This window comes from Cnephaeus nilssonii, assembly GCF_951640355.1.
Source record: "Cnephaeus nilssonii genome assembly, chromosome: 20".
Taxonomy (NCBI): Eukaryota; Metazoa; Chordata; class Mammalia; order Chiroptera; family Vespertilionidae; genus Cnephaeus; species Cnephaeus nilssonii.
Genome location: NC_137091.1, coordinates 48,827,583 through 48,847,657, shown reverse-complemented (window position 1 = coordinate 48,847,657; position 20,075 = coordinate 48,827,583). Strand labels below are relative to the sequence as shown.

Here is a 20,075-nt window from a genome sequence, read left to right as displayed (position 1 = left end):
GTTCTCACAAGTTTTTAATGGAGGAACTTCTGAGAGGGAAGATTCAGGATATAGATACTGAGACTTATATGTTGTTGTGGAGAGAAGAGAGGTTGGATAACATATTTACAAGCCATTACCAAAGAGACACAAAGAATAGTGTTAACCAGGAAAGGGATAGTCCTGTTTAAAATTAATCAAAACTTAATAGGAAATTGAGATCTTATCAAGTTGGTTTGCCAAGAAGTCAATAAAGACAGAAGTTGGGGGTAGAAATTGAGGAAATAGAGGTAGAAACTTTCAGCTCCAGGATTTTTACCATGTGAGTGTATTATAGTCATAAGAGCTATATGACAAAACAAGACTACAGATTGTTTCAATATACATACAAATATTGGAAGTCAATACTGATAATGTTTTAGCAATTTGAGCAGAAAGATATAGGGATCATTTTATAAATGCCTATTTTATACCTATGTTTTTTAGCTTTTGTAAAAGATTGTGGAATATGACACATGTTAAAAAAGGAGCTAGCCCTAGCCAGTTTGGCTCAGTGGATAAAGTGTCCGCCTGCGGACTGAAGGGTCTGGGGTTCGTTTCCAGTCAAGGGCACATGCCCGGGTTGTGGGCTCCACTCCCAGTAGGGGGCGTGCAGGAGGCAGCCAATCAATGATTCTCTCTCATCATTGATGTTTCTCTCCTTCTCCTTTCCTCTCTGAAACCAATAAAAATATATTTTAAAAATAATAACAAAGGAGCTAGAATATAAATGCATGCTATTCCAGAAGACCCAAGAGCATTTCCTGACATTCTCCTCCCCTTTCTAAACCCCTGTTATGAAACAACATTCACCACCCTCTCTTCATGCATTATTTTTATTTACATACTAGAGGCCCGGCACACAAAATTTGTGCACGGGGGGGGGGGGGGGGGGAGGGGGAGGGCATGTGTCCCTCAGCCCGGCCTGCACCCTCTCGCAATACAGGATGCTGCATGCACCAGTGACCATACTTTTCATACAGGTGAAAGGCACCGGTTGCCTCCCTCTTGGGTGGGGGTGGGGGCAGTCACTCAACACAGGAGCTGCCCCTGGTGGTCAGTGCACATCATAGCCATTGGTCATTCTGCTGGTGGTTCTACAATTCGGTCAATTTGCATATTAGGGTTTTATTATATAGGATGCATCTGAAATGTTTCATTAAAGTATTTTCAAAAGGAAGTTTAACATGGTGGGAATAGCTCAGACTTTGTTCAGAGTCAGAAATCCCAGACCTGTTACTTACTAGCTGTGTGACCTTGGGCAAGTCATTTCCTCTCCTCCAGACTTTTGCTCATGTAAAAGCAGATGCAAATGGCCACACTCCCCAGGACTGTCCTAAGGATTCAAATCATAAACTCCACATTTATTCAACAAGTTTATTGAGATCTCTTGGGACCTGAGCCCTGTAGAAAACAGAGATGAACCAAAACAAGTCTTCATTCCCAAGAAGCTCACCGTTTGGAAATCAGTAACTACCAAAACAACACAGCCAGTCAGTGCTTTGAAACATGGAGGGACACAAGAAGGATGTAGTGTTTGTAAATCTGGAATCAAACACGAGCCGTAGGCAGAGGTAGGAAGGTGTTCTAGTCTCCCACACAGAGATGAACTTGGAACCATCTAGAAAGGCTCTCGCCCCAGACACAGCCACACCCTGAAAGTCTCTGGAGTTCACTGCAGGCTGGCCCACTGCAGGGAGGTGTAGACCACCTTACCATCAGGCTGCGGAGAACAGAGGAGCAGCGTCTTCCTGACGCTGGTTCCCAGGCGGCCCGCAGAGACCAGGTCCCGGAGCGGGATGGGATCCCCAGGAGCCCAGCACTGGGCGATGTAGTGGGCATGGAAGCGGAGCGGGTCACCTGGGTGAGGAAGAGAGGCATGCAGCAGTTCCCAGGGGCACAGACTGCCCGCAGATAGGAGGCAGGGAACCGTTTTGGCAAACACTGACTTTTTTTTTTTTTTTTATCCTCACCTGAGGCTATATTTTCCATTGCTTTTCAGAAGGAGTGGAAGGGAGGGAGGGGGGAGAGAGAAACATCAACCGGTTGCCTCCCCCACACACCCCAACCTGGGGATCGAACCCAAAACCCAGTCCTTGTCCTCGAGACCCTTTGGTGTGCAGCCGATGCTCTAACCACTGAGAAACACCAGCTAGGGGCACCGTGTTTTTAAAACAGATGCCCTTAGCCCTGGCTGGTGTGGCTCAGTTGGCTGGAGCATAATCCCATCTGTCAAAAGGTGGAGGGTTTGATTTCATTCAGGGCACATATGGGAGGCAGCAGATCAATGTTTCTCTCTCACATTGATGTGTTTATTTTTGTTTTTCTTTTGTTAATGCTCACAAGGAGATATTTTTCCATTGATTTTTTTAGGGAGAGGGGAAGACAGTGAGAAACATGGATGTCCAATTGGTTGCCTCCTGCACGAGCCACGACCAGGGCCCAGGCCAGGGAGGAGCCTGCAACCAAGGTACATGCCCTTGACCAGAATCCTTCAGTCTGCAGGCCTACGCTCTATCCACTGAGCCAAACCGGCTAAGGCTGTTTGTTTCTTCTTTCTCTCTCTCTCTTCCCCTTCCTCACTCTAAAATAAATTTTAAAAATTAAAAATAACACCCTAGCCGAAACCGGTTTGGCTCAGTGGATAGAGCGTCGGCCTGCGGACTCAAGGGTCCCGTGTTCGATTCCGGTCAAGGGCATGTGCCTTGGTTGCGGGCACATCCCCAGTAGGGGGTGTGCAAGAGGCAGCTGATCGATGTTTCTCTCTCATCGATGTTTCTGACTCTCTATCCCTCTCTCTTCCTCTCTGTAAAAAATCAAAATATTTTTAAAAAATAAAAAATAAAAATAACACCCTGGCCTGTGTGTTCAATGGTTTGAACACTGGCCTGTGCACCACCAGAGTCTCAGGTTCAATTACCTGGCTGCAGGTTTGATCCCCAGCCCTGGTCAGGGTGCATCTGGGAGGCAACCAATCAATGTCTCTCTCACAGTGATTTTCTTTCTTTCCCTCTCTCTGTCTCTCTCTCACCCCTCGCTCCTATCCACTCTCTCTAAAATAAAAAAATCAACCCTAGCTGGTTTTGCTCAGTGGATAAGAGTGTCAGCCCAAAGACTGAAGGATCCCAGGTTCAATTCTGGTCAAGGGCACGTACCTCAGTTGCAGGCTCAATCCCTGGCCCCAGGGATACTCTCTCCCCCTCCCTTCCACTCCCTCTAAAAGTCAATGGAAAAATATCCTTCGGTGAGGATTAACAAAAAAACAAATAAGTGATGTTAAAAGTATTAAAATTAAAAAGCCACAAATATCCTTAGACCCAGATATTCATCTTCTCGAAAAGTACAGCAGAGGGAGAAGAGGGTCCTAATATATGTGACAGGAGAAGATCTGACTTTGGGTGGTGGGCACACGGTGAAATATATACATCTTGTAACATAGAAACCCACACCTGAAACCTATGTGATCATTTCAACCAATGTCACCCCAATCGATTTAATTAAAATAAAAAATAAAAAGAAGTACAGCGGCACTAAAATCTACCTACGCACATCACCTAGTGCTAAGACCCTCCCCTCAGCTGCGGAAGACTTAGTGGGCAGTCTCCAATCAATAGCTGAGCTCTGACTACCTTATCAGATAGTTCTATCTTTTCCCGTTCTTAGGAGGAACAAAAAGGGTGATATTCTGCATTTCTTTAACCTTTTATTTATTTTTAAATATTTTCATTTATTGATTTGAAAGAAAGATTAAGATTTGTTGTCCCTCTTATTTATGCATTCATTGGTTGGTTGATTCTTATATGGACCCTGACCCCAAAACCTTGGAGTATTGGGACAGTGCTCTAACCAAGTGGTGGGCAAACTCCTTAGTCAACAGAGCCAAATATCACCAGTACAACGATTGAAATTTCTTTGGAGAGCCAAATTTTTTAAACTTAAACTTCTTCTAATGCCACTTCTTCAAAATAGACTCGCCCAGGCCGTGGTATTTTGTGGAAGAGCCACCCTCCAGGGGCCAAAGAGCCGCATGTAGCTCTCAAGCCGCAGTTTGCCGACCACGGCTCTAACTACCTGAACGACACAGCCAGGGCCTAATTTTTTTTAAACTTTTAGTTACATAATAAAGGTACCCTGACTACAAATTCAAAAATTAAGTGATTCATCAAGTCCCTTTACCTATACCTGATGCAATTCCCTTCCAGAAGTAACCACTGGATACACCCTTTCATGCCTCTTCTACTTTTTTGATAGGATTCTCTTAGTCTGCTTAGTACTCCATTTTATTCTAAGTTCTTTTCATTGTCTTTCACTAGAGCCACAATCTTTAAGGCCACTTAAACAATGTGTATATAACTGCTTAACAATATAAAATGTGATTTACTTTTTACTACACATGTGTTCTACAAGCTATTCTTTTTTTCTCTCTTTGGTCATTTTTCTTTTATTGATTTTTTTTTTTTTTTACAGAGAGAGACATCGAACTGTCATCCCACACATCCATGTATTCATTGGTTGACTCATGTTATGTGCCCTGATCCAGGATCAAACCCACAACCATAGCTCATTGGGAGGTTGCTCCAACCAGCTGAGCCCCGAGGCCAGCACACTTGCTTTGGTCATTTTAAAAATAAATGTGCATGAAAAAAATAATAAATAAATAAATGTGCATGGACCTAGATCAGTCTGACAACTAATGGTGCTTCTCTGACAGCTACCAGTGATGTTTAACCACTAAATTCTTTTTTTTAAAATATATTTTATTGATTTTTTACAGAGAGGAAGGGAGAGGGATAGAAAGCTAGAAACATCCATGAGAGAGAAACGTCAATCAGCTGCCTCCTACACACCCCCTACTGGGGATGTACCCGCAACCAAGGTACATGCCCTTGACCGGAATCGAACCTGAGACCCTGCAGTCCGCAGGCCAACGCTCTATCCACTGAGCCAAACCGGTTTTGGCTAACCACTAACTTCTTAATCATCCTGATTATTATCTAACTTTTGAATACTGTAAAAAAAAAAAAAATCCTGCAGTTAATATTCCTTATATGTTTGACATATATATCTAAGTATTTTTAAGTGAAACTTCTGTATTAAAGTATTAATAAAATGTACTATACTGTCCTCCAAATAAGCTTGGGGTCCCAAATGTCTCCTGTCCTTCCATGTGTTTCAGACGCTGAGAAAATGAGGCAAAAAAAGAAAAATGCAGAATTGTGGTGGGACTGTGAAGAAAGGGCCAGCAACCAGAGGTCCCGGTCCAAACTCACCAGGATAGACCAGGAAGTCGCCCCCGAACTTGCCAGCCGCGCTGAGGAAGAAGCCTCGCTCCCACAGGTCCCTGTAGATGCTGTAGCGCAGCTCGTGGGCTGGGCGGCCGGCGTGGGGCCAGTCCTTGGACTGCACACGCCAGTCCAGGGGCCTGGCCTTGATGGGTCGAGGCCGAGCAGTGGCTAGCTGGACGAGCAGGGCAGACCTGGGCAAGGGGGCCACCCCCTCTGAAGGCCCTGGTTGGGGACAGGAGGCGCCTGCGGAGGTGAACCCCAGAGTTTGGTGAATCCGAGACGGAAGGTCTTCCCATCCCCAAGGGAGACCCAAGCCCTTGAGTCCCAGCCAGAATTCCCCGAAGATCTGTCCACTCCACCCCCAGGTCCCGGGCTCCACTCCCACGCTCACCTGCTTCCTCCTGCTCTCCAGAAGCCTGGCTCGAACCGGCCTCATTCTCGGCCGCTGCTTGGTTCTCACCGGCCTCCTGGCTCTCGCTGGCCCCGGAATCCTGCTCCAGCTTCTGCCTCTTGGCCGCCTGGCCCTCTGCAATCTTCTCCAGGAGCCCCTGACGACGGGTCTCCCGGGCCTCGGCCGCCAGGGCGCTTTGCTCCTGGAAGCCCTGCTCTTGCTGGCGCTTGAAGGATGCCAGAGCCTGAGAAGTAAACTCAGCTGCAACCTCAGGATCCAGGTATGCCTTCCCCCCCCCCACCCCCCCCGCCCCAGGAAGCCAGGAAGCCTGACTCCCCGAGCCCTCCCAACCTGAGGGCCCCTTACCCGGAGATCCCAGTTGCCCACTCCCACATTACCCCACCCGCTCCGGTCCAGGGAGTTCGCACCGCAGCCCGCCCCCTTACCAGGCTGTGTCGGCGGGGATCCGGGCGCGGGGCGCTGACCAGGGTCACGGCGCCGATCTCGGCCAGGAGCCTCGCCTCCTCGGGCATCAGCAGCAGCGGGAGGCCCAGGCGCGAGTTCTGGCGGGGCCCGCGGGGCAGGGCGCCCACCGTGCGGCCCCCTACTCCCAGGCGCTCCCGCAGCGCCTGCACCGCCTCGGCCCCCCACACCAGGGAGCGGCCGTTCGCCACCTCCACCACCAGCATCCTCCTGCGGGGACCGGGGCACCGCGGTCACCAACAGAGCCGCCCAGAGCGATCCCACCGCCTCGGGGGTCTCGGCGAAGCACCGCCCCTGGGCCTCAGGGGGCGGAGCCTCGCTCCCGCCGTATTCGCCACCTGCCGAGCCCGAGGGCCAGGCCCCGCCCCCTGGCGCCGGGCTCCGCCCCTCGCCGAGCCGCCGGAATCAACATTCGCTCTGGGCCAACATTCGCACCGCCCTCGCGCCCCCGCGCCCCCCAGAAAAGCCTCCGAGCGGAGCCGCGCCCCCTCCGAGAGGTCCATTTGCACCGGCCTCTCGCGAAGCGGGCGTCTCCCTTCGGCCGTTCCCGTCAGGTGCCGGGACATCCCGAGGCCAAGGCCAAGGCCACGCCCGATCCGGATTGCTCGGAACTTGGCTCCTTTCACGCACGAGGCCCCGCCCCTTTCCGAACGGAAGCGGTTCCGCGTTCAGGAGTTCTCGGCTGCACCGAATGAAGGGCCCCGCCCCTTTCCGAACGTAAGCAGTTCGGTGTTCGGTCGTCCTCAGCTCCCGTCAACCCGCAGCTTGAGGCCCCGCCCCCTCCTGCCGCGAGCGCTCTCCCTATTGGGGAGTCCCCGCCCCAGGACCGAACCCCACGGCCCGAGGCCCCGCCCCCTGGGCACCCGCCGTCGGTTCTCCGTTCGAACAGGCTCACCTCGCTCGTGGGCGCGCAGTCCGCCTCCTCGCTCCCCTTCAGAATGGGGCGTCGCCCTCCGATAGAACCAGCTGGTCACCTCGTAAACACCGGCTCTCAGTGCCGGCGGAGCCACCCCCTAGTAGCGCACCCCACGCGGCTTCCTCCACCACCACCCCATGCAGACCCCCCGCGTCAATTTCGTCACGCCGCCACCTCAGCGAAGCGGGAAACCTGGGACCCGCCCCGCAGGGCCGTAGCCCCGCCTCTCCCCTGAAGTGAAACACCTTAACCCCGCCCCCCGAGACGCACCTCCCTAACCTGAGACGTAACCTGGCTCCGCCCTCCTTGGCTGACGCAGCCTGGGGCCCCGCCCCTTTATAGCTGAATTCTGTCAGCCTGGCCCTTTGAAAATGTCCTGATTACCTCTTTCCTGTGGTCCAAGCCTGTGGCCCCGCCTCCCTAAACGTGAGGCTCCGCCCATCAGCAAACACAGTTCACTTGCACCCAACTATCTCCGAAGGAAAACGAAGCCCCGCCCACCTCCGTTCAAAGTTCTTGGCCCCGCCCACTTCCGAACACAGCCCTTCAGTATTCGACTGTCTCCGAAGAACACCGAAGCTCGTAGCTCCGCCTCCAAGCTGCCGCGAGACTCAGCCAGAAGGAACCCGGAGCGGAGGCCACGCCTCCTCCCCGGACCAGTCGTGTTCCTCGGAGCCCGAAGTTCTGCCCCGCCTCTTTCCGAGCACTAAGCCCCGCCTCGCTGTGTCTTCTGGTTCGGTTGTGCCGGAGTCCAGGTCCAGCCGCGGACGCGTGGAGCCTCCCGGCGCCGAGTGCCAGCTCCTTCACTGCCTCCGAGCCTGTCGGGGGCCGCGCACCGGCTCCAGATCGCTCAGCCCGTCCGGCTCCCGGGAGAGGCGGGGGCGCGCGGCGGGGAGGCGTGGCTGGCCCGGGGTGGACCGCGAGCCTGGACTGCTCAGCCGCCTCCTGCCTGGCGGGCGGCGCGGAGGCGGGCCCAGGTGGGCCAGGGTGGGAGCGCCCGGAGAAGCGGTGGGGTCGCTGCCCATCGGCGGGGGACGGGGACGCGGGCGGCGCCGGAACGCGGCCGAGCTCGGGATGGCGTAACTGCCTGTGGCTTCTCCGGGCGGACCTGACCGCGCTGGGTGCGCGCAGCCCGAGTGGGGCTGGGGAGGGAGCCTGAGACCCTCGGGAGGCCCGCCCTCGGGGCTGTAGGCAGGAGAGGGGTCTGGAGCTCGGGAAGATGTGCAGGCTGGAGGCGTGGGCTCCTCTGAGTCTTCTCGGAGCCAGGGGGAAGACCTGCGTGCTCGAAGAGGGAAGTGCTGGGGGACCAGAAGACAGGGCCTGGGTTCCCAAATCCTCGGAGGAGGAGGGGGCTGGAGGTCTGGCCTCCTGGGTTCTCAAAGGAAAAGAGGGCTGGAGGCCTGGGTTCCCGAAGGAGGGGTCCTACGGGTGGAATCCTCTATTCTTGGAGGAGGAAGGGCCTGGAGGTCCGGATTCTTACTGTTCTCAAAGGAGAGGAGCTGAGGGTAGGACTCCAGGGTCCTCCACAGCTGAGGACCAAGGAGCAGGTTCTTGGATCCCTTAAGGGGGAGAGGCTGGGGGTCCCCACTCCTGGGTTCTCACTGTGAACCTCTGCCCCTCCCCCAGACCATGTCGCCAGAGGAGTGGACATATCTAGTGGTTCTTCTTATCTCCATCCCCATCGGCTTCCTCTTTAAGAAAGCTGGTGAGTCAGGTTCCCTCCCCAGTGGAAAATAAGGAGGGGGGACCAAGAGGGATGAACCCCTAGAAGGCTTATGCTATTTCTTCTCCCTGCAGGACCTGGGCTGAAGAGATGGGGGGCGGCAGCTGTGGGCCTGGGGCTCACCCTGTTCACCTGTGGCCCCCACACTTTGCACTCTCTGATCACCATCCTTGGGACCTGGGCCCTCATTCAGGCCCAGCCCTGGTGAGGATGCGGTGGGGGAGGTGGGGAGAGAGGCAGCAACCTGTTCCTTCTTTTGAGTCTTGCCTGACCCCTGCCTGGCTCTGCGGCCGTCTCTTGTTGTGTTTCTGTGGGTGGTTTGTTTTTTTCCTCTCCTGCCTTCTGGGTCTTGTTCCTGTGTTTGTGTGGGTCCTCCACAGCCTTGTCATGGATTCAGGAGAGGACGGCATTACTGCGCTGCTGGCCCTGCCACCTCTCATTTCCATATTCATATTCATATTTCCATTCCTATTCCCTCTCCTTCCCGCCCTCCCTCCCAGCAAAAGGTGTATGGAAGGGTGTTCACCCCGAAGCTCTCTTAACCTCTTCTCATTCTCTTTATTTCTGTGCATTTGTGTGTGGCTATGCCTCTTCTCCCAGTCTCAATCTTGTTCATTCTGCCCCCACCCCCCTGCCCCCCATTTTCTGTCTCTGAAGGCGGGGAGGTGGGGGAGGACTTGGAGCTAGAATCTGGGGAGGCGGAGGCCGGGTCAGCTCCCAGAGCCCGGCACCACCTCCTCCTACCTCTGCCCCAGCTCCTGCCACGCCCTGGCCCTGGCCTGGACCTTCTCCTACCTCCTGTTCTTCCGTGCGCTCAGCCTGCTGGGCCTGCCCACGCCCACGCCCTTCACCAACGCCGTCCAGCTGCTGCTGACACTGAAGGTCAGGCACCCCTCCATCCTCCCCTGTGCCAGTTAACCCCCCAACTTCACCTCCTCCCACCCCCGCCACTCCCATGAGGAACGGGGGAGGCGGGATTTTATCTCCCACACCCCGGGCGGGGCTTCACCTCGCCTTACCCTGGGTAAAGAGGTACCTTGAATACTGCACGCGTGGGAGGCCAGAGGCTGCGCTAAGCGCTCCCCTGCACGCCTCCCTGCCTCTTTGGGGCCAGCTGTGTTGTGCAAGAGGAAGACCAGCTTTGGGGCAAGGCACTGATCCACGGACAGGAAACCAGGACACCAGGTCTGGCTCTAAGCCACCTGGGAAGATAGGTGAAAACAGCCTCCCAGGCCCCATCCCGGGTCCAGAATCCCTGAGTTCCCACGGGGCGCAGGGCGCAGGCCGTGAATCCGGCAGCGCATCAGTGAGCGGGACAGGCACCCGAGCTAGGGAACCGGGTCCCTTCAGGAGGGAGTTGGGGACAGCACGCGACGCTTAGCTAGAAGAGTTGGAGGACGGCGCCTGCGGAGGGGCCAGCGGCTGGCCAGCTGTGTGCCGGCCGCCTGGGCAGGTCACAGAAGGAAGGCGGGGCCGCAGGGCCTTGTTGGACTTCTTCCTTTGGGGGAAGAGGGTTTTGGTTTGTTGTCAGAAGAGGTAAGGTGACCAAATTTGCACGTTTGTTTTTTCAAATTTTATTGATTTTTAGAGAGAGGGGAAAGGGGAGAGAAATGGCTATTGGTTGTTCCACGTGTTTATGCATTCCTTGGTTGATTCTTTTTTTTTTTTATGTACTGATTGATTTTTAGGGAGAGAAGACGGGGGAGAGAGAAACACCGACGTGTTGTCCCACTTATCTGTGCATTCATTGGTTGATCCTTGTCTGTGTCCTGACCAGGGATCAAACCGCAACCTTGGCGCAGGGGACGCCGCTCTCACCACTGGCCAGGGCAGATTGCGCGTTTAGAAATCTCGCTCTGGTGCTTCCAGGAGATTGCAGCAGAGAGGGGAGATGGGGTGAGGTCAGGCCGAGTCCCAACAGGAAACGCCCAATTAGGGTGACTCCGTGCAGGAGCTGAAGGGACAGGTCAGGAGGAACCCTGGCCCCGCAGCTGGGGAGGAGCCCGGGGGACGGGAGGAGGGGCAGGCAGCGGAGCGGGAAGGAGGCACTCACCCCGAGGTGTCCCTGGGCCCACACCAGCCCAGTGCTCTTACAGGGGAATGAAACCCCAGCCCCCGGGCGTGCCTTCCTCCGAGGCTGGGCGGACTCAGCTCCATGGTGATGGTGGAGGTGGAGGAGGCAAAACTAAAGGGTTGGGGCTTGGGCTGGAGAGACCTGAGAGAATAGACCTGGGGCCTGAACAATGAATGGGATGGGGAAGCCATTGCCTGAGGGGAGAGCCTCAAAGTGGGTCTGGTTTGTGGAGTGGGTGATACCGGGTTCCACTGCGCATGTGCCCAGTCCACACCTGACTATTGGTCGGAGGCAACTGGATGAATAGGTTTTGGGGGGAGAGATCCCAGCCAGGAGTAGAGTTTAGGAGTCATGAGGTGAGGGTGTATCTAAAGCCCCAGATGGCAGGAGAACACAGAAGGAGGGAACATGGAGAAAGAAGACAGGCTGGCCCTGGCCGGTGTGCTCAGTGGTTAGAGCGTTGGCCTGTGCACTGAAGGGTCATGGATTCAGGTCCCGGTCAAAGGCACATACCTGGGTTGCAGGTTTGACTCCTGGCCCTGGTCAGGGTGCGTGTGGGAGGCAACCAATTGATGTGTCTCTCACATCGATGTTTCTCACATTTCTTCCCTCCCTCCCACTCCCTAAAAATCAATGGAAAGATATCCTCGGGTGAGAAATAACAACAGAACAACAAAAAAAGAAGACAGGTGGGCCCAGTGAGCCGTGGTGAACACCTGCCATCCTAGAGACCCTAAGATGCCCTTATTGTCACCTCAGCTGCTCCCCGGGGGGTAGAACTCGGCTCCCAGCTGCACCCCAGCATCCTTGGCTGCCGAGAGGGGTCGCTTAAGGGAACCGAGTCTGACTTGTTCCCCACCCGCACCCCTTCCTCCAGCTGGTGAGCCTGGCCAGTGAGGTGCAGGACCTGCACCTGGCCCAGAGGAAGGACATGGCCGCGGGCTTCAGCCAGGGGCCCAGCCTGGGGCTGCTGCCCTACATCCCCTCCCTGATGGAGACACTCAGCTACAGCTACTGCTACGTGGGCATCCTGACCGGTGAGTGCCTGCTCCCCGGCCTGCCTCTCCCCCTCCCCTGCCCCCACGGTGAGCCTCTGCGTCTGACCCCCCCACTGGGCCCGGGGCTCCTCCAGGGGAGACTCGGACGGTTCTCGGCCTGTGGTTCCGTGTAGCTTTTGGGGGCCAAACAGGATTTAAAGGAGGAAAAGTCTGTGTAGACTTGATGTTCCTGCCACCCAGGGAACAGATATTCACAGCTTCTGATCGCGTTTTAGTCTCAGAAAGGATTTGTCATGAATGTTGATTGCCTACAAGGTTTTCTTCCCTGTGACAACTTGATTGAGCTATAACGGACATCTTTCCCACCAGAGCCTCGGCCAGTTCGCTGGTTTTCAGTGTATTCACGGAGTTGTGCGACCGTCCCTGCCACGTCGTGGTAGAACAGTTTCATCTCCCCAAAAAGACACACTGCGGCCCTGGCCCATGTGGCTCAGTGGGTAGAGCATCGGCCTGCGGACTGAAGGGTCCCAGGTTCGATTCCGGTCAAGGGCACACGCTTGGGTTGGGGGCTCCATCCCCAGTGGGGGGTGTGCAGGGGGCAGCCGGTCCATGATTCTCTCTCATCATTGATGTTTCTATCTCTCCCTCTCGCTTCCTCTCTGAAATCAATAAAAATATATTTAAAAGAAAGAAGAGAGAAACACTGCCCTTCAGCCATCATTCCCCAAACCTCCTCCAGCCCCAGTCCCTGGAACCACTGATAGCTTACCGTGAACATTTAGAATGAAAGCACAGGCCACGTGGCCTTGTGACCTGTCAGGCTCCTGACTCCTGTCACCTGTCACCCCACTGCTCCCTCCCTCACATGGGCTGTCACCTTATCTGAACAGCCTCCCACTCTCCATCATCGTCCCTCTGCCGCCCGCCTACTCGGTGCCGAGGAGTCCTTGTGAAAGGTGACCGGTGCTGTCCAGCCCGAACAGCGCACCAGGGTTTCCTAGCACCGAGAACAAACCCCAGAGCCCGCCTGGGTTCCCGGGACGGTCCGTCCGTCCGTCCGTCTGTCTGTCTGTCTGACTTCCATTTGTGTCAGAGCCTCTGTGCCCCTCACTGTCGAGGTCTTTGTCCCTCTCTACAATGGTCTGTCCCCTTTTCTTCTCTTTGAGTCCCATGTCCTCCCTTCTGCTTCCTTGTCCCTTTTATTGTAGTTTATTTTTTGTTAATCCTCACCTGAGGATATTTTTCCATTGATTTTTTTTAAATATATTTTTATTGATTTCAGAGAGGAAGGGAGAGGGAGAGAGAGAGAGAAACATCAATGATGAGACAGAATCATTGATTGGCTGCCTCCTGCACACCCATCGATAGAGACCCTAAGATGCCATTACTATCACCTCAGATGCACACCCTCTACTGGGGACCAAGCCCACAACCCAGGCATGTGCCCTTGACCGGAATCGAACCCGGGACCCTTCAGTCCACAGGCCGACTCGCTATCCACGAGCCAAACCAGCCAGGGCCCTTGTCCCCTCCCTCTGGGTCCCCCCCCCCCCCCGCCCACCCGTCTCTGCTTTTCTCTGGGTCTCTGTCCCCCTTCTGCGCCCTCCTCAGCCCCCGGGTCTCTGGCCCTCGCCTCCCCCAGACTGCAGCCCCGCCCTCCGTCCCTGCCCCGGCCGGCAGGTCTCTGACAGCTGCCCATGCCCCTCCGCCACAGGCCCGTTCTTCCGCTACCGCACGTACCTGGACTGGCTGGAGCAGCCGTTCCCGGGCGCCGTGCCCAGCCTGCGGCCCCTGCTGCGCCGCGCCTGGCCGGCCCCGCTCTTCGGGCTGCTCTTCCTGCTGTCCTCGCACCTCTTCCCGCTGGAGGCCGTGCGCGAGGACGCCTTCTACGCGCGCCCGCTGCCCGCCCGCCTCTTCTACATGGTCCCCGTCTTCTTCGCCTTCCGCATGCGCTTCTACGTGGCCTGGATCGCCGCCGAGTGCGGCTGCATTGCCGCCGGCTTCGGGGCCTACCCCGTGGCCGCCAAAGCCCGGGCTGGGGGCGGCCCCACCCTCCCATGCCCACCCCCCAGCAGGTCAGGCGGCGGGAGGGAGGTGACCCAAGACCTGGCAGGCCCCATCACCAGGGGCTGGCCCTGCCCCTAGCCGGGAGGAGAGCGGGGACGGGCCGGTCCACCACCTGTTGTTGTCACAGTGTCGCCCTGGGCCGCCCACAGTGCGCCTTGCCCTGCCCGAGGGAACAGCCTCTCTGACACCTACGGGTTGTCCCTTGTTGCTAGTGCTCATCACCCCCGGGGTGGCCAGTTGCTCTCTGTCGCTGGGAAAAGAAAGGTAGTATCCTAGCAACCATGTGTGGCCCCTCGGTTGCCATGGAAGTGTCACTCCAATAACCCGATTGTTCCTGGTTGTTCAGGATGACAGCGTTAGGCAGTGATGGGTTGCCCTTTGTTGCTAGGGAAACGGTTCCTTAGCAACCATGGTCCACTCCTTCCAGCCAGAAGGGTTGCTCTTTGTTGCTATAAAAATGGCACCAAATTGCCCCTTTGTTGCTAGGAGCCAGCATTTCCCTTCTCCCCCGACCCCCCCCCCCCCCCAAAGGGATGTTATCACACAGCCTGCAGTTGCCTCTGTTTCTAAGGAAATGGCATCCCTGACCCCGCTGGCCTCTAGCGGAGGGGACACCATTCCTAGCAACCGCAGGGCGCCTTCCTATGTTGCTAAGGAAGCCGGTTCCCTTGGTAACAATGGATTGACAGGTTGACATTGTTGCTAACAATGCTACACCCCCAGCTCCTTCACTGCTAGGTAAGTCACTCTGCTGGTAACTATGGGCTCTCTTGTTGCTAAGGAAGTGTTGCTCCTGTGTTGCTAGGGAAATGGTGCCCCTAGCAACCAGGAATGACTGCCTCTGTTCCTAGCAACCACAGTCATCTCTTCCCGGACTGGGGGAGCAGCCCCTCCTGGGTGTCAATGATGACGTGTTCCTTGGTAGGGCGGGCCGTGCCCTAGCGACACGAACTGCCATTCCATTGTGGGGAGGGGCCCCCCACGGGAGCTTACTTCCACTGCTCTCTAGCCATGGCGGACCTCCAGGGGCTGGAGCGGACGTCCCCCAGAAAATGCCAGGTGGGAACCGAAGGCTTTTCTAACCCTGCTGACCCCCCTCCGAGTGGCTGGCTCCCCTCCCATTGTCAGAGCCACCAGGCATTCAGGTGGGCCAAGGATGCCCCGCTGCTGGGGGTGTTGGCACCAGTAACCCGGGAGCCACCATACTGCCGGGGTGACACTTCTTGAACAATCGTAAGAACCAATAGCCGAAGGCCCTTTCCGGAACCTTTTCTAAACAGCCTAGATCTTGTTGCTAAAGAATGGCCTTTCCCTAGCAACAGAGACCATCCAGGCCTAGAACATCTCCCTAGCAACCACGGACCACCTCGTTGTTAAGGATGCTACTTCCCTAGCAACCGCAGTGCCCCACAGTTCAGAGGGGACAGCACGTGGAGGCTTCTCTGAACACACTGAGCTTGGTTGCTAAGGAACGGCCTTTCCCTGGCGTCGGAGACCAGAGAAGGGTCAGGTTGCTAAGGACTCATGGCCTAGCAACCATAGCCCTTCGAGGCTTTTCCTCAGGGCCCCGTTGCCAGGAGAACCCGTTGCCCCACCACCAACGTCCTCCCCAAAAAGGCTCCTTTGGGCTACCCTCCCCTGTTGCCCCTGCCACTGTGACAGACAGCCAGGGGCTTCACCTGCCCTCCACCCCCTCCGAAGCATGGGGCTGGGACAATAACCGGCATCGGGAGGGGGCCTGGCTGAGTTGCATGTCTGTCCCCCACCCCCACCCTCCACCCCCCAGCCCGGAGGAGGCGGCTGCCCTGGAGTACGACTACGAGACCATCCGCAACATCGACTGCTACCGCACAGACTTCTGCACGCGGGTGCGGGAGGGCATGCGGTACTGGAACATGACGGTGCAGTGGTGGCTGGCGCAGTACATCTACAAGAGTGCGCCCACCCGCTCCTACGTCCTCAGGTGAGCCTGCCGGCCCCAGACCAGACGGAACTACATCTCCCAGCAGCACACAGGGCAGCCTGCCCTGAGCGTCAAAGGAGTTGTAGTTTCTTGCAGCCCTGGCGCTTCCCGTGGATTGCATTACTGGGGGGTGAATCATTCCCTGTCTTCGACCCTACCTTTCTGCTCCTGTCAAGTCAGTGGACAGAAGCCGTGCACTGAGTCCTCCGGACTCGATAGCTAAACTTTCCAGAATCTCGGCCCCAGCCATTGCTAAGGACCCTTGCGCAGGGAGTTCTGTTCCCTCCGATACGTGGGGGGAACGCTGTTACCTGCTTCCTAGGCTGATGTCAGGATTGAAGGCGATAAAGTATGAGACGTATTTAATGTGAGGCCTGGGAGGTGCTAGCTATGTGTTAGTTTCTATTCTTCACTCATCCAGTATTTCCTGAGTGGAATCTTTGTGCAACGCATTGTCTTTCAAACCTTAGGAGGCAGGGAGTGTGACCCCATCTTAGAGATGAGACTAAGGCTCAGACCGGTTAGGCAGCCTCCCGAGTGTCACTGGGCCTTTCTGGAGCCACCAGGTGAGGTCGGAATACCCAATGAAACGTTCTCATAATGAGGCCATTACAAAAAATGGTAGAGGTCGTGGTACAGGAATAACACACAGGTTTGTCTGGAAAGCCAGATTCATGAGGCAGGTGCTGGTGCAAAAGGAAAGAGGTTTATTCAGGTGCCGCACAGCCTGGGGGAATGGTGGACTCCCATCTCCAAGACCATCTCCCCTTCCCGCTCAAGCCCACCGTTCTTCTAGGGAGGGGAGGACTTTTTAAACACACCCATTTCTCTTGTTAGCTTTCGATGTGCTGGGGTTCTGTCCATCCATCTTCCTAGCTTTGGGCGTGAGAACCTCCCCCGCGCCATCCTGGCCACTGGGGGAGACGCCCCAGAGCTCCCTCCAGTATCTGCAGTCACAGTGGGGGTTCTGGAGGTAGACTTACCAGAGTGTGTAATCCGATTCACACTATAAAGATCACCTCAGGCCTGGTGTGGGGATGGAGCAGAGGTGGGGAAAGGCGGCAGGAGGTAAAGCCAGGAGCCAGGTTGGGAGGCCTGTGGGGATGGCCACGTGGGAGATGGTGATGTGCTGGAATAGAAGACAGAGGCTGGAAGTGGATGGACTTGAGTTGGACTCAGGCTTGGCAAGGACTGGATGTGGGGCACGAAAAAGAGGAAATGAAACAACGCCGGGGTGATGGGTGTGGGTAACGGAGGGCAGGGAAAGGCCATTTCCTGAGAAGGGGACACAGCAGGAGGGAGTTTGGGTGTGGGTGGGTGTGAGGTTCCCAGCGGGGTTATTGGAGAGGCGGTCAGTGATGTGACCCTGGTGCTTGGGGGGAAGGCTGGTGGGAGAAGTGGACAGTTGGGCATCCTCAGGTATAGGCGATATTTTTTAAAATATATTTTTATTGATTTCAGAGAGGAAGGAAGAGGGAGAGAGAGATAGAAACATCAATGATGACAGAGAATCATTGATTGGCTGCCTCCTGCACGATCCCCACTGGGGATCGAGCCCACAACCCAGGCATGTGCCCTTGACCAGAATCGAACCTGAGACCCTTCAGTCTGCAAGCCGATGCTCTATCCACCGAGCCAAACCGGGTAGGGCAGGTATAGGCGATATTAAAGCTCAGAGGCTGAGGGTTAGGTCAAAGCCCGGGACGCGCCCGTTTCTAAACCAGGGGTTCTCAACTGGGGTGCTGGTGCTGCCCCCAAGGTGTGTATGTCCATGGGTGGGGGTGTTTTTGTCACAGCTGAGAGGTGCTTCCAGTGGGCGGAGTCCAGGGGTGCTGCCCAACATCATAGGATGCTCACAGGACGGTCCCACCACAGAACCGCCCAGCCCCCATGTCAGTGGTGCTGAGGCTGAGAAGGCCTGGTGTGGGCAGGAACGAGGGGAGCAGAGACCCGAGGTCAGGCAAGTGTTTGTCCAGAAGGGAGCCCAGGAAGCCAGATGTTTCCAGGAGGAATCTCTGGGATGCTTCCAGCTCAGTTCCAGGAAGGCAGGTGGGGCCTCAGGGTCCGGGGTCGGGGGTGAAGGAGAGCAGCAGCCTGGCCTGGAGCAGTGAGGAGGGCGGGAGTGAGAGCCAGGTTGGGTGTGGTCAAGGGAATGAATGGGAGGTGTCCTGGCCGGTGTGGCTCAGTTGGTGGAGTGTTGCCCGGTACACCGGAAGGTCGCAGGTTGGATTTGCAGTCAGTGTACATACCCGGGTTTCGGGTTTGATCCCTGGTCAGAGTGCACACGGGAGGCAACCCATCAATGTTTCTCTCACATTGATGTTTCTCTCCCTCTCCCTTCTCTCTCTCTAATACAAAATAATAACAACCAATGAAAGAGAATGGAAGGCAGACTTGAAGAAGAGCACAGACAGGTCTTTGGAGAGTGCTCCCCACACAGGGAGCAGGGAGGCAGAGGAGGAAGCAGATGGGGTGGAGGACAAGCTTGAGATGTTGTCCTGTCCCTCCCTCACCCCCATGGGGAAACAGCTTTCTGTTCTGCCAACCCAGGGAACTCTCTCTCCACCCTCAGTAGGAAAGAAAGAACACAGTTCTGGGGTTGAAGGGCCCTGGGGTTGATTCCAGTCAAGGGCAGGGACCTCGGTTGCAGGCCCGATCCCCACCCGGCCCTGGTCGGGGCATGTGCGGTAGGCAACCAGTGGATGTGTCTCTCCCACACTGATGTTTCTCTCTCTGTCTTCCACTCGCTCTAAAAATAATGGAAAAATAGCTCTGGTGAGGATTCACCAAAAAACGAGAGGAGGAAGAGGTCGCTCCTAATGGCAACAGGGAAAACTCTATCTTTTATGGTGCCTACGCCCCGAGGATGGGGCGGTCAGCACTGTGTCCCCCATGAGGTGGTCTTTGACCCCTCAGGACGTGTCGGAGGGAAACATGGATGCCATGGGCAGGACAGAACACACACACACACACACACACACACACACACACACACCCCACAGGCCACTCTCAGGGGCTAAACTGAGTCCTCCATAGAAGCGGAATCAGAGCCCAAATATGTGGGCTTTCAAGGGGCAGCATTCAGGGTGCACAAGGAGAGGGGGCCATCGCTAGAGATTTCAGAATCATCACAGATCAGGGTTGTAACCCTGGATCCCCAAAGAGGAAGTGGGTTAACTGGGTTCCTGACAAGAAAGTAGAGACTGCCGGGTCTGAGGGAGGCGGGGCTGGGGCCTGACACCCTCCTTTCCCCGCCCGCACCCCGCAGGAGCGCCTGGACCATGCTGCTGAGCGCCTACTGGCACGGCCTGCACCCCGGCTACTACCTGAGCTTCCTGACCATCCCGCTGTGCCTGGCGGCCGAGGGCCGGCTGGAGGCGGCGCTGCGGTGGCGGCTGGGCCCGGGCGGCCAGCAGGCCTGGGACTGGGCGCACTGGTTCCTGAAGATGCGCGCCTACGACTACATGTGCATGGGCTTCGTGCTGCTCTCCCTGGGCGACACGCTGCGCTACTGGGCCTCCGTCTACTTCTGCGTCCACCTGCTGGCGCTGGCGGCGCTGGGGCTCGGGCTGGCCGTGGGGGCGGGCGGCCCCGGCCGGCGGAAGGCGGCGCCCCAGGCCGCCAGCCCCGCCCCCGAGAAGCTGCGGGAGGAGTGAGCTGCCCGCCCGGTCCGGCCGCCCAGCTTCCGCCCGGGATCCCGTGACCCAGGCAGCCGCTGCTTCCCGGGAAGCCCTGGGCTCGGGGCCTGGAGAGGATCCCGCTCCGCGCAGCACCCGCCTCGCACAGCCCAGCCCAGCTCCCCGGGCCCCAAGGCCTTTCCCGCCGGCCCCGGGCGCTGCCCAGACAGGACGCCCCGGTCCCCGCCGAGCCTCCCCGTTCCCGGGCTCCCCGACAGCAGGGCCCCGCGGCAAGGCCCTCGGGTGCGGGGCACCGCTTCCTCGTGGCTTCCGTTCCACTTGTATGTCCTCACGCCCGTGTCTCAGGCCCGGGAGGGAAGAGCGCCTTCCATTTCCGGGGGGAAACTGAGGCGCGGTGCGCAGGCCTGAGACCTGGGGTCCCGCCTCCTGCGCCTGAGGCAGCGGCCCGCGCGGAGGGTGCGGGTCCCAATAAAGTGTTGCACTCGGACTGCGTGGAGTGTCTGGGCGATCCCGCATGTG

The 20,075-nt window shown here is 56.7% G+C and overlaps 2 protein-coding genes across 4 annotated transcripts; one reads left to right on the top strand and one right to left on the bottom strand.

Annotated features, from left to right (window-relative positions):
- Window positions 1-1,359: 1,359 nt before the first annotated feature.
- TSEN34 (tRNA splicing endonuclease subunit 34) lies at window positions 1,360-7,327 on the bottom strand. Of its 2 annotated transcripts, none has more exons than XM_079799503.1 (5): window positions 7,073-7,327; window positions 6,141-6,387; window positions 5,695-5,938; window positions 5,289-5,546; window positions 1,360-1,878 (listed from the first exon to the last, which is right to left on the bottom strand). In XM_079799503.1, the coding sequence occupies exons 2-5, from the start codon at window positions 6,381-6,383 to the stop codon at window positions 1,691-1,693; spliced, it is 933 nt and encodes a 310-aa protein (XP_079655629.1). In that variant the 5' UTR covers window positions 6,384-6,387; window positions 7,073-7,327; the 3' UTR covers window positions 1,360-1,690. The 2 variants fall into 2 exon arrangements, with proteins under 2 accessions (XP_079655629.1, XP_079655630.1); XM_079799504.1 differs by lacking the exon at window positions 7,073-7,327 and adding an exon at window positions 6,687-6,704.
- Window positions 7,328-7,813: 486 nt separating this feature from the next.
- MBOAT7 (membrane bound acylglycerophosphatidylinositol O-acyltransferase MBOAT7) lies at window positions 7,814-20,063 on the top strand. 2 transcript variants are annotated; one of them, XM_079799493.1, is made up of 8 exons: window positions 7,814-8,070; window positions 8,720-8,798; window positions 8,891-9,020; window positions 9,572-9,698; window positions 11,768-11,927; window positions 13,603-13,963; window positions 15,742-15,918; window positions 19,187-20,063. In XM_079799493.1, the coding sequence occupies exons 2-8, from the start codon at window positions 8,723-8,725 to the stop codon at window positions 19,572-19,574; spliced, it is 1,419 nt and encodes a 472-aa protein (XP_079655619.1). In that variant the 5' UTR covers window positions 7,814-8,070; window positions 8,720-8,722; the 3' UTR covers window positions 19,575-20,063. The 2 variants fall into 2 exon arrangements, with proteins under 2 accessions (XP_079655619.1, XP_079655618.1); XM_079799492.1 differs by lacking the exon at window positions 7,814-8,070 and adding an exon at window positions 8,147-8,214.
- The last annotated feature ends 12 nt before the right edge of the window (window positions 20,064-20,075 follow it).